The 13,122-nt window shown below is 43.4% G+C and overlaps 1 protein-coding gene across 1 annotated transcript in view; it reads right to left on the reverse strand.

Annotated features, from left to right (window-relative positions):
- LOC122553527 (echinoderm microtubule-associated protein-like 1) overlaps window positions 1-12,544 on the reverse strand; it is a 291,564-nt gene extending 279,020 nt beyond the window's left edge. Inside the window, exon 1 of the mRNA XM_043697435.2 lies at window positions 12,385-12,544. Coding sequence (XP_043553370.1) covers window positions 12,385-12,412 — 28 coding nt within the window. The 5' untranslated portion in view covers window positions 12,413-12,544. The remainder of the gene's footprint in view (window positions 1-12,384) is intronic.
- Between the last annotated feature and the right edge of the window lie 578 nt (window positions 12,545-13,122).

Here is a 13,122-nt window from a genome sequence, read left to right on the forward strand (position 1 = left end):
CTTCTCAGGTGAATAATATTATGAGACCCTTGCAAATGCCTCTTTATAGGGTAGATGTAAAGCAGTACCATTCTTCCTGGGTTTGGGGGAGTTACAATCTAGATGCCAAAATTTAGGACAGCAATTATCACATTCAGTTAAGAATTCAAGAGATTTTGTTTTACCAGAGACAGTGGTTAGACCATCAGGTTGCTACCACATGGAGTAGTTGGGATAAATAGTACAAATGCCTTTAAGGGGAAACAAGATAAGTACAAGGGAGAAACAGTCGAGGATTTGTAGATAATGTTAACTGAAGTAGAATGTGATGAAGCTGGTGTGGTGCAAAAATATTATCACAGGTACATTGGGTGGACCATTTCCTGGAAAATAAAATTCTATGAGCTGAAATTTATGGGTCACCCTAGTTCCATCGCTGCCTCTCCAACAGCCCTCCTCTCACTTCATCTGAATCTTTGGGAGCCCGGCCCATGATCCTATTGGTGGCCTTGTTGATATTTAATGCTGAGAGCAGCGTATGGGGTTGGAAATGGGACTTCATTCCCTCGGAAGGAGATCTCATCTCCAAGAGCTGCCAACCAATGGGATGCCAGCTTCTGTAGTCCCAAAAGTGGAACAAGAACAGTGGGCACTACCACCCCAACCAGAAGATGTAACATTATACAGTACTGGAGGAAACGTGGCAAGCAGCAATGGTGCAGTTCGAGTTGAATGATTTTCTCATAGTTACTTACTGCTGTAGAGCAAGGAATGATATATATAAAATGAAACATTTGGGTTCAGATATCATTGGTTAATGATGTCTTCTGAATCCCTTGATGTCTTACTTTATTGTAGCAGTTGGCAGAAAGTCACTTGGAAAGGATAAAACATGAAGCTTTCTAAAATGTAGACGCAAATTCCCCTTATCCAGAGCTTCCTCAGCAGTAAAACTGCCCTGTTGCTTCAATTGAGCACTAAATAGATTTTTAGACAATGTTCTGTGGATAGAAAGGTTAGCACACAAGTCTGTGTCAGCCTGAGAATAAGATGCATTTTCATTGCCAAATGTATGCATTTTTCTCGGAGGAGAAATGAGTACAAGTATTATGCAGAAGGTCAGAAGGAACCACCTCCATCAGTCAGAACACACTTGTGCATTGAGTGTGTCCACAAAAATATGTGGGGAGTTAAGATTTCCAAAGACTTCCTTTTGTTCATTGTATTATGCCAAAAATAAGAAGAGCACCAAGAAAAATTACCTCTACACTTAAGACAAAGTTCATTCCTATTTCGTGAATGGTTCATATTTACATGAGTAACTAACACTGTGGCTAGCCAAGCTGACACTCAATAGATTTCCTCCATAAATCACAAAATAGTCAATTGTTGGCATTGAAATAAAATACCAAAGCATCCACTTTAGTTGTTAAGGCTGGATGGAAGATATTTCATGGTTAAGACTGCGTCGTTCATCTCATTCACTGGGAAAGTACACCTTAGAAATTTGACAGTTGGTTAAAACAATTCTCATTTGGTGTATCAATATTGATTAGATTAGATTACTTACAGTGTGGAAACAGGCCCTTCGGCCCAACAAGTTCACACCGACCTGCCGAAAAGCAACCCACTCAGACCCATTCCCCTACATTTACCCCTTCACCTATCACTACGGGCAATTTAGCATGGCCAATTCACCTGACCTGCACATTTTTGGACTGTGGGAAGAAACCAGAGCACCCGGAGGAAACCCACGCAGACACGGGGAGAATGTACAAACTCCACACAGACAGTCACCCAAGGCTGGAATCAAACCCAGGTCTCTGGTGCTGTGAGGCAGCAGTGCTAACCATTGTGCCGCTCAAACTAGTCAAGGAAGAATTGTCCGTGTATCATCTCAGTTATTAGATACAATCTGTTGAAGGATCGCTATAATTTTTCTCTTTCCTTCACAGTCCTACTATCAAATAGGTCACATGACCCTCAATGTTTACACTTCAGGTCCATTCCATGAGCCCACACAGGCAAGTGCAGCATCTCCTGATCAGCCACATGCAACTGTACTAAGCCAGTGACCAATGTCCCCTTTGGGATGGTCAAGCGACACATTAATTTCAGAATCGATGTGGACAGTGAGACTGAGAGAGCCAGAAACTTCAGTGCCGTGGCTCAACTTTCCTGTGTCGGTGATCTCAGACAGGTGTGGCCATCAGGACTCCCCCAGACCAGCTATTGACTCATTAAACACAAGGCATACAATTCCCTCAATATGCCACCAATGGAACCTATAGGTCTTTGTGTTATTTATTTAGGGACAGCCACAGCACTCTTTGGTGCCACAGTGTTTCATCCTCACACTCCCACCAGCACCAGAACTCTCCTAATGACCAATATTCATCAGAAATAATCACCCACTGTAACATGGCTGATGGCACCAGTAAAGAAACTAAGTCTCAGGAAACTGACTATAATGCAAGCCACGCTAAGCAGACATCAGCGTCCAGAAACTAAGATCCAGATACCTGAAGTTTGTGCAACTTAAATGCCCCAGCAACAGCCTCCCAGATTGTGGATGGCTTGTTGTCCTTTACAGAAGCTGGCACTGCTAAGAAGAGATGCCCTGATTGTGGCAGACATGGTGGAGAACAAGGCTTCCTCATACAAAGGATGGGATCTATCCTAAGATCCTCTGGGAAGCAAGGGAAGAGATTGCCGAGCCTTTGGCATTGATCTTCAAATCATCATTGTCTACAGAAATAGTGCCTGAGGACTGGAGGATAGCAAATGTGGTTCCCTTGTTCAAAAAGGGTAGTAGAGACAACCCTGGTAATTACAGACCAGTGAGTCTCACTTCAATTGCTGGTAAAGTGTTGGAAAAGGATATAAGAGATGGTTATAAATCCTATCGAGAAAAGAATAATCTGATCAGGGACAGTCAGCACGGTTTTGTGAAGGGTAGGTCGTGCTAACGAATCTTATTGAGTTTTTTGACAAAGTGACCAAACAGGTTGATGAGAGTAAACCGGTTGATGTGGTGTATACGGATTTCAGCAAGGCATTTGATAAGGTTTCCCACAGTAGGCTGCATTCAATAAGGTTCCCCACAGTAGGCTATTATACAAAATGTGGAGGAATGGGATTGTGGGAGACATAGCAGTTTGGATCAGTAATTGGTTTTCTGAAAGAAAACAGAGGGTTGAAGTTGGTGGAACATGTTCATCTTGGTGTCCAGTTACTAGCGGCATACTGCAAGGGTCGGTGTTGGGTCCACTGCTGTTCATCATTTTTATAAATGACCTGGATGAGGGCTTAGAAGGGTGGGTTAGTAAATTTGCGGACGACACTAAGGCCGATGGAGTTGTGGATAGTGACGAAGGATGTAGTAGGTTGCAGAGAGACATAGATAGGATGCAGAGCTGGGCTGAGAGGTGGCAAATGGAGTTTAATGTGGACAAGTGTGAGGTGATACACTTTGGACGGAGTAATCGGAATGCAAAGTACTGGGCTAATGGTAAGATTCTTGGGAGTGCAGATGAGCAGAGAGATCTCGGTGTCCGTGTACACAGATCCCTGAAAGTTGCCACCCAGATTGACATGGTTGTTAAGAAGGCATACAGTGTTTTGGCCTTTATTAATAGAGAGATTGAGTTCCGGAACCAGGAGGTCATGCTGCAGCTATACAAAGCTCTGGTACGGCCACACTTGGAGTATTGTGTACAGTTCTGGTCACTGCATTATAAGAAGGATGTGGAAGCTTTGGAAAGGGTGCAGAGGAGATTTACTAGGATGTTGCCTGGTATGGAAGGAATGTCTTACGAGGAAAGGCTGAGGGCCTTGAGGCTGTTCTCGTTAGAGAGAAGAAGGTTGAGAGGTGACTTAATAGAGACATACATGATAATCAGAGGGTTAGATAGGGTGGACAGGGAGAGCCTTTTTCCAAGTAAGGGAACAGCAAACACGAGGGGACACAACTTTAAAGTGAGGGGAGACAGGTATAAGACAGATGTCAGAGGTAGTTTCTTTACTCAGAGAGTAGTAAGGGTATGGAATGCTTTGCCTGCAACGGTAGTAGATTCGCCAAGTTTAAGTGCATTTAAGTCGTCATTGGACAGGCATATGGACGTACATGGAATATTGTAGGTGGGATGGGCTTCAGATTAGTACATCAGGGCGGCGCAACAGAGGGCCAAAGGGCCTGTAGTGCATTGTAATGTTCTATGTTCTATAAGTGCAACATGTTGACATCCTCCAGCACCAAATGGACAGCTCAGAAATCTAGGCACCAGGGAAGCTTTCATGCTGAGGCATTGCACTTTAATGTCCTTTAACGATTCACATTCAAGGCTCACTGCAGCTCTCCTGCTGAAAGCCTGGACCCACCCACCCCTTGTACTTTTACAATGGCCCATCTGAGAAAATGGCAAGTGGTAGTGTCTCTCGGCCAATAATCCACAGGCCCTGGCTAATGCTCTGGGAATATGGGTTCAAATTCCATCGCAGTATGTGATGTCATTGGAATGTAATAAATCTGGAATTAAAACAAGTCTAATGGAACTGAAATTGTTGTCAAACACAAATACCCTTCGGGAAGGAAATTTGCTGTCCATACCTAGTCTAGCCTATGTGTGACTCCAGACCCACAGTATTGTGCTTAACACCCGCAAGGCCTCCGAGTGGGTGCGGTTTCATTCTCTTCTTTAGACTTTGATGTATTTTGGTGTAACTGAATGGGTTGCTAGATCCATTCAGTTACACCAAAATGCAACAAAGTCTAAAGAAGAGAATGAAACTGGACAGACACCCTGTATTGGTCTAGGTACCAGGAATTACAGCAGCAAAAATCAGCCCCTTTAACCCTGGAAAGACATTTTTCCTAACCTCTGGGGGCTAGTGGCAAAATTAGGAGAGCTGGCTCACAGACTTGTCAAACAACAGCCTGCCATAGTCATACACAGAGTTATACCTTACAGACAATGTCTCAGACGCTACCACCAGCATCATCATCACTAGGTATGTTCTATCGCATTGGCAAGGCAGAGTTGCCCTGGGAGTTTTCAGCATTGATCCCAGACTCCATGAAGTCTTGTATCTTCAGCTCAAACAGGGAGTAAGGAACTTCCTGTTGATTAGTCCACCCCCAAAACCACTATCAGTACTGATCAAGCTGATTGGGTCCTGAAGGACATATCTTCTGTCTCGGGAGAGATGATGGTCTAATGGTATTACCGCAAGACAATTAATCTGGAAACTCAGCTAGTGTTCCAGGGATCCAGGTTCAACTCCTGCCAAGGCAGATGGTGGAATTTGTATCTGATAGTCTGGAATTAAGGGTCTTATATAACCATGGAGACATTGCTGATTGTCATAAAAGCCCATCTGATTCACTAATGTCCATTAAGGAAGGAAATTGCCATCCTTACTTGGTCTGGCCTACATGGGACTCCAGATCCACAGCGATAAGGATGACTCTTAACTGCCTTTGGGGCAATAAATATTGGCCCTGCCAGGGATGCTCACGCCTTGTGAGTGAGTAAATAAATAAAACCGCTAGATAGGGTCTGCAGGGAACCAACAACTGGCAAATTCTCAAACTACTAATCAAGGGCAATTAGAGACAGGTAACAAATGCAGTCCACATAGTGGCTGGAGAAATGACAGGGAACATTTCCAGCCATTTCTGTTTTTTGTTCTTTGGTTTCCTTGATTAGAGAGAAGGTTGTTGCCAAGCAGCGTGGTGAGTTTCGCTAATCAATATCGAGTCACCAATTAAAGGGGATTATTGCTTGTTCAACATCTTAATAGCAGCTCAACTCACTTCAATAAATATTCAGCTTACTACCTGACACTATATGAGCTTGGCGTTGAGAATTCTCAACATAAACGGCAGAACATTTTCTGTCCTACTACAATGTGCAGCAGGCTCCAAGATGGTGCTCCAGGTTGGACACTGGGCACCAACATCCTGGGTCACATTCCATGGGTATTAGCTACAAGCACCAATGTCCACAGGCACTGGCACTTGTCATGTACGAGCATCTAAAGTTCTTCATGGTGTAGGTCTGAACCATGTACAGGACGTATCTACTTCAATGCAGCACCTTTGGACTGTACTAGCAACTATCATTATCATTCTGCTGCAAGGACACTGTGTAGTTAAGGACACCAACTCAGCACATGGGCTGGACCAGGCTACACCTCTATGCTCTTGGCTCGTTGCCACAGCGCGCGCTCACTCCAAATCTACTTTCCTTGCGTTGTCTTGCCTTGCCTTTCTAACTGTGCCCCCTCAGGCAGTGATACCAGTTCTTCTGTCTTACCATTTTAATTCCATTACAAAGGCAAGAAGCTTGTCTTCATTGTCAGCAGGTGTTAGTAAAGTCAGGAGAGCTGGCCTTTACTCAGGGAGCCTGGCAAACCAAGTCCAGAGCAGCCTCTGGTACCAGTCTAGCAGCTTAGAACTGGTCAGTTGGCTATTTAGAGTGGGAGAAAGTGAGGACTGCAGATGCTGGCGATCAGAGCTTAAAAATGTGCTGCTGGAAAAGCGCAGCAGGTCAGGCAGCATCCAAGGAGAAGGAGAATCGACGTTTCGGGCATAAGTGGTGAGGGACAGCATCTGCTTCTCATAAATGAGTGAAGGGCTAAACAGTGGGCAGCACCACCTCTCAACTGGAGTCTTTCTGCCCTACTGAGTGCTGCTTTCATCCTGGAATGAGAGGGGCAGGAATTACAGGAGATGGGAGTGAGTGGCACAGCTGTTGGGCTGTCCCAAGCAACTGAGTAGACAGCACAGAGGGCACATAGGGTTAGTGGCATCAGGTTTGTGGTGGGTGAGAGTGAGACTGAGTAGAAAGATGTTACAGCCAAAAGAGCGAGAGTACAGTAGCAGAGGTGGAATGAATGGGAGGTATTGTGGAGAGGAAGGTGTGACTTAAGCTGGTGGAATGGAGAAAGTAATTGACACTCATCCTAACAATCACTGGGCAATCCTCCGGATGGTTGAGACTGCACTGAAAGGGGCAGAAACCTGGGAGCAGGCTGGCACTGTCTGGTGTTGTGGCCCTCACTGCTAGTCCTGGGTGACCTGGAGTTTCTGTACTACTCCGTCAAGCAGGAGATCCAGCACTCTGCCCACAAAGCAGCACACCGAGTTCTCCTTGTCTGCCAAGTCTGGAGTGAATGACAGGAAGTGTGCAGGGCAGCTCTAGACCAATAGTGTTTGTCCAAACTTTCAAAGATGCTGCAGGCACAAGAGATACGAGATATCTGCTGAGTGGTGAGTCATACCCGGAGCAGTACATGGTAAGGTCGGGATATAACTGGACGTGAGGGATGCTATTAAAGTGAGGGGTGCCATTGTGTGAGGGAGGTAATTAATGATGTGAATTTGCTAAGATAGTGAGAAATCTTGCTAGGTCTCACAGCAATGATATCTCAAAATAAAACTCAACACAACTTGCACTTAGCCAAAAACACACAAGATTTAGCACAATATTATGTTCATTTTTATTATGTTCATATTTAGTCAACATCCTCAGACTACTTTATGCAGCACTGCAACTAAATATAACACCAACTAAAATTCATTCAGCAATCTGAATTATTTTCTGTTATTTCAATGCCTACATACCAAGGAGGGGAGAGAATGGTAACGGAACATTGCACCATTTAAGATTGTAGGAAAGGGATTCTCCAGGCTTTCAGCACTTGGATTGCTGTTTAACCAGTGTTGCTTGAAGGTTTCTGTGCTTGAACTCAGGCTGTGCGACTCTGTTTAAAAATGCTACCAGCCTTTTAAAATCAGGCCACCTGTGAAGAATCTCTTTGGCTGAGACCCAGGAGATGTCCACGGAACTGTATTCCAAATTAAACCACTATTTTTAGAATGGATGAATAAGAGAAAACAACAAAGAGAAAACCAGCTCTAACCCCTGTCAATCATGTTATAACATTTTCGAAAGGTCAATGTCATGTTACCGAAAGAGATGTAATGAATTCTCTTGGAGCCTGGTCTTATGTATTCATAAAAATTGATTTATGATCTAAGCATTTAAATTTTGTAAATAATTCTACAGCAGAGAACTCTCGTCTTTGTCAGATTATTCACACATTTTAGAATGTGTTCCTTCCCATTGATTGCATGGCACTATTGCATCTTTTCTAAATGAATCCTAAGCTGATCTCATTGGCCTGGTATTCATCTTGGCCCTGCACCTTCCTCTGCTGCAACTGTCTGTGCATCTACCTTCTTTGAGCACGTGCACTGCTTTAACTGTTTCCTGTGACAAATCTTTGCATGGTCTAACATTACAAAGTCCGTACAAATAAATTTCTTTCAAACACACCCTCAAAATCTTGGTGACTATTTTAGATTATTGGCTCTTTAATCCTTACCTTCCAATGGTGGGAAATAAACTCAGATAGTTCGGTGAAGCAGTTCAGAGTGCGGCAGCTGCTGATCCAATCTTAAACCCTGGAGAAAGGATCTTTTCAATACCCTGGGCAGAGGCCTAATCTGCAGGTAGGTATAGGAGCTAGTCCATGGAGGACATAGACTGGACCAGCAATAATGGAGTGAAAATATCCTGCGAATTCTTCAGGCAGGCAGCAATGGCAATGGTAATGGCTGTTACATTAAGGAAAATGTAGTGAATGAGGAAAATCAGAAAGGATAGTATAAAAGGATACGTATCAAAGATATTATTGAATTACTTCCTTATGAGAAAACTTTGAGAGTGGAGGTAATTACTTGTACTCAACAATGACAATTTTTATTGGAAAGGTAATTAGGCCTTCACGTTTCTCCACAACACCATGTTGTGATACAACCAATATGCTGTATACCTTTCAGGATCATGCTCATGATGTCATCACCATACTGTGGCGTGGGACCTAATGGAGTAATGAAACTTGCAGTCTCCAACTTACTGAGTTTTTTGTGTATGATGCACTGAGTGAACCATGTTGCTGTACATCTAAATTGCCTCACCTGAGCCCAGAAAATTGGCCTCCTTCCTGATGAAGGACTTTTGTCCAAAACATAGATTTTCCTGTTCCTCAGATGCTGCCTGACCTGCTGTGCTTTTCCAGCACCACACTAATCTTGTCTCTAATCTCCAGCATCTGCAGTACCTACTTCCGTCCTGTGCAGGTGCACTCCTAATCATGATGCACATACATAGGGTGTTGTAAGAAAGGTTTGTTGCAATTTTCAGTACAACATGACTGTTGCAGGAGCTAACATAAGTTTCACAGCAAGACAGTGGAAGATCAACAGTATATCAGCTACCACATCACATTATGGTGGCATCTGATAACACAGCATATTCAGTTCAAATGCAGTTATTGACGTTTCTAACCAGTGCCACCGATGCTCTGACTTGCCTCCAATTCTCCTGCCTTGGGGTAATATTGTTTTATGAGAGTTTGAAGGACATCCTTGTCAAATTGCAGCATTTCACTTGCTGCAATATCTTAACAGCCCAGACGTGCAACTGCACAATCTTGAGAAGTGGAGGAATATAGCTGCAGCCAATTTTCAGCACTCAGATTCAATAGAGTGCCTCCTGCTCCATTTTCCCTCATTGCATGTCATGGGATTGCCTGAAGCCAAATACCCAAATTCATACACTCTAGTCTAAGTAGGTGATGTTGTCAGTTACGGTCACAAGTTGCTGCTGTCCACACTGTGTCCGTGGCTCTATCTTTTCCATAAGATCTACAAGCATTCTAATTCAGTCATAGCGAAAAAACCTTCATAGGCGGCCTCTTGTTGTTGCTGAGGGTTACAGCTCCTGACTCACCAGTAGCAACACTGAATGACTCACCACGCAAAGAGAACTGCCAGTGGTCCTGGCAGACAATGGCTTAATGGTACATGGAACTACGGGAAACATGAGTTCTTCAATGCAAAAACTAAGTAGTGCTTTGAGCTATAAAACAACGGTGAACCGAACGTGGCTGATCAGGAATCTCCCTGTCTTACTGCCTGTTGGAAGCATGTCAATTATCAACCTGTTTGGCTGTGTCATATATGCTCTTTTCATGGCTAACAAATCCTAGAGTGGGACTCAAACCCACAGCTTCTGGCTCAGTGAAATATGTGCTGCTCACTAAGCCACAAGACCTGCCCATGTCCACACTCCTTTTACATGCATCAATACAGAACTGAATCGAATCTCCACCTCATCTTTTACGTTATGATGATTCTTTAATCCTGAAGCTTCTAGCTTCCCACCTATTACTACTCAGCTAATGGCAGTGTGGATAAGTTACCTTTATTGTTTCAGGGGTAGTTTAACCTTAGATACCATTACTCTGTGTAAGTACTGACAGTGAGTGGCAGCAGGTAACTTCCATGAAGATAAAGTCCAGTGAGATGCAAAGATTGCACATATATGCATTTTAAAAAATTTTAAACATATACTTTATTCATTAAAGAAATTACACATATACACACAAAGTCACTCGAGCAGTTGCTACCGTGCAGTAGCATATGGAGAAACAAGCAAACATTAGAGTTTGACTCTATTCAACAAACAAACCAAAGGCATTTCTTACTTATACAAGACTAAGTATATTTGAGGGAGGATCCAATAACTGAATGGACTCCCATTTAGCTTTGGCAGAAAGATCTTAGACAGTGGTCTTTCCCTACTGTGTCCCATGTTTTAGTGCATCCCTCAGCACATAGTCCCAGACCTTGGAATGTGCCAGTCTGCAACACTCGGTCAAGGTCAACTCCTTGCTCTGGAAGACCAACATGTTTCGGGCAGACTAAAGAGTGTCTTTCATTGAGTTGATGGTCTTCCAGACACAGTTGATGTTTATCTTGGTGTCAGTCCCATGGAACAGGCCATAAGACAGAGAGCATTACGTCACAGAGCTGTTCGGGATGAACCTCGATAAAAGCCACTGCTTATTTTTCCAGATTTCTTTTGCAAAGGCACATTCAAGCAGGAGATGTGCGACAGTCTCTACATCCCTCCACAGCTGCTTCGAGGGTAGGGTGTGGTAGAGCAGACCGCCTAGGTGTACAAGGAGGATCTCACAGGTAGTGCCCCTCTCCCTGCCAGCCAAATGATGTCTTGGTGCTTATTGGAACGTTCTGGGGATGAGGCATTTTGCCAAGTGACTTTAACAGTCTGCTCAAGGAACCACATGATAGGATTCACCCTGTGCTTTTCCCACAGGGTCTTGAGGATGCTATCTACTGACCACATCCTGATGGACCTGTGGTGAAAGGCATTTTTCTTTGCAAAGTTCTCCTCAAAGAACAAATGATACAGAACGGTTTGACTATTTGGAGTATTCTGTGGCAACAAGGCTAGTCCCATTCTTCGCAACACCCAGGATATGTAAAACCTCAGTACGTAGTAACATTCAGTGTTTGTGTACTGAGGGTCTATGCACAGCTTGATGCAGCCACACAAAGGTGGCCATCAGGATGAGAACAGTGATGAGTATGTTCTTCTCCCCTTATCCAGAGTTTTGTATACGGTGCCCCTGCGGACAGAGTCCACCTTAGATCTCCAGACGAAATGGAGGATGACTCGGGTGACTGCAACAGTGTAGGTTCTGGGAATGCACCTAACCCAGACCACATACAACAATGAAGAGAGTGTCTCACTCCTGATGACCAGGTTTTTATCCAAAGTGGAGAGGGAGCAGTACTCCCATAGGAACAGTTTCTGCCTCACCCTGGTGATGCACTCCTCCCACATTGGTCTGTATGATACTAGATAATCTCACTGATCTATTGGGAGAACTTCCCAACACTTCACATGTTGAATACATTTTTTAAAGTGATGCAAAATGTCTATTTAGCAATTAAACAGTCCAATCCAATTTGAAACAACATGAAAGCTGGTTCTTGTTAGCCAGAGAGACACTTACCCTTATATACTCTGTTCAACTTGCTTTAAATACCAGGAGCAATGTAATTTTAAGTGAGGAAAACACAATTTAAAATACTGGTATACAATAACCCAATACTTCAGATTATAATTCCATTAAATGAGAACATTTGTAAGATGTGAATGACCTGCCCTCATGAAGAGCAACATTAACATTAGAAATTCCTAGTACTGCGGGACTGCAATACTCTAAAAAACACTCAGACTATTTTCATACGTTTAAATGTGTCTCATATAGTTAACTCCTGACCTCTGCTGTCTTTATTTTAACTCCATTACCCTTTGGATATTTACAGATTTTAGAGTCCTGCAGACTCATCAGCTGAGCGAATGATTTGTATTTGACCTAGCTGCATATTTAAAATAAAACAAGTTTAGCTGAAGCTGCTGACGGCTGGCGAGCATTTGCCGCAGAGTATTCAGTTTTTAAATCTGTACCACAGCGCAGAAGCTGAGAGCTGAGGACGAAGCAATAAACTGAACTGGCACTTACCCAGAGTTAATCCCTCACAGTCAGACATCACGTACAAGGAGGGTTTTTTTTTTAATTTCTTTCTGCTTTCTCACTTCTGCGTTAATACCCAAACCACAGTAAAAACCTACGGTTAAAGTCTTCCACTGCAGTGCACGCTGTGAACAGTAACCAACCCCAGCTGCAACTTGACAGAAATCCCCACCCTGAGCTAATGCAAACAAACAGTCCAGCTTCTTAATATGGGATGCAAAGAATGCACTTCTGTGCCAGAACTCTCTACTCCTATTGGTGGATAAAATTACTTTTCCCCGCCTACTTCCATAATATTCCCAGCCAAGGTCACTGAAGTCATAGTGGATATTGTAATTGCCATTGAAAAATTAATGAGGCAAGAAAGTATATATACAGGACAGCAGTAGAAGGTCGGATTGATTTAAATTGTACTCATCCCTATGTCAGCTGATGTCATGTTACAACTAAAGACAATGCTGCATTTTCTGCATCTATAACCACAGAGAACAAGCAGTCACTCAATAAACTACACTGGGAGGTCCACAAATACAAGTGGAGGCATTTAAAATGATAACGTCAACATCAGCCGGAATACAGTCTCAGCTTTTATTGATGTTCTGTTTGGTTTGTGCACTTTCCAACAAAAGTATCAGATGTTTTCGTCAAGGCAAGGAATCAGCGTTATCTTTTTCCTCATTTGGCGTCCGCACAATAGATACAGGATCTGTTTACTTTTACTGAGGC

This window comes from Chiloscyllium plagiosum, unplaced genomic scaffold, assembly GCF_037043375.1.
Source record: "Chiloscyllium plagiosum isolate Xiang-an unplaced genomic scaffold, Cpla_swu_hap1 HiC_scaffold_8, whole genome shotgun sequence".
Lineage (NCBI taxonomy): Eukaryota > Metazoa > Chordata > Chondrichthyes > Orectolobiformes > Hemiscylliidae > Chiloscyllium > Chiloscyllium plagiosum.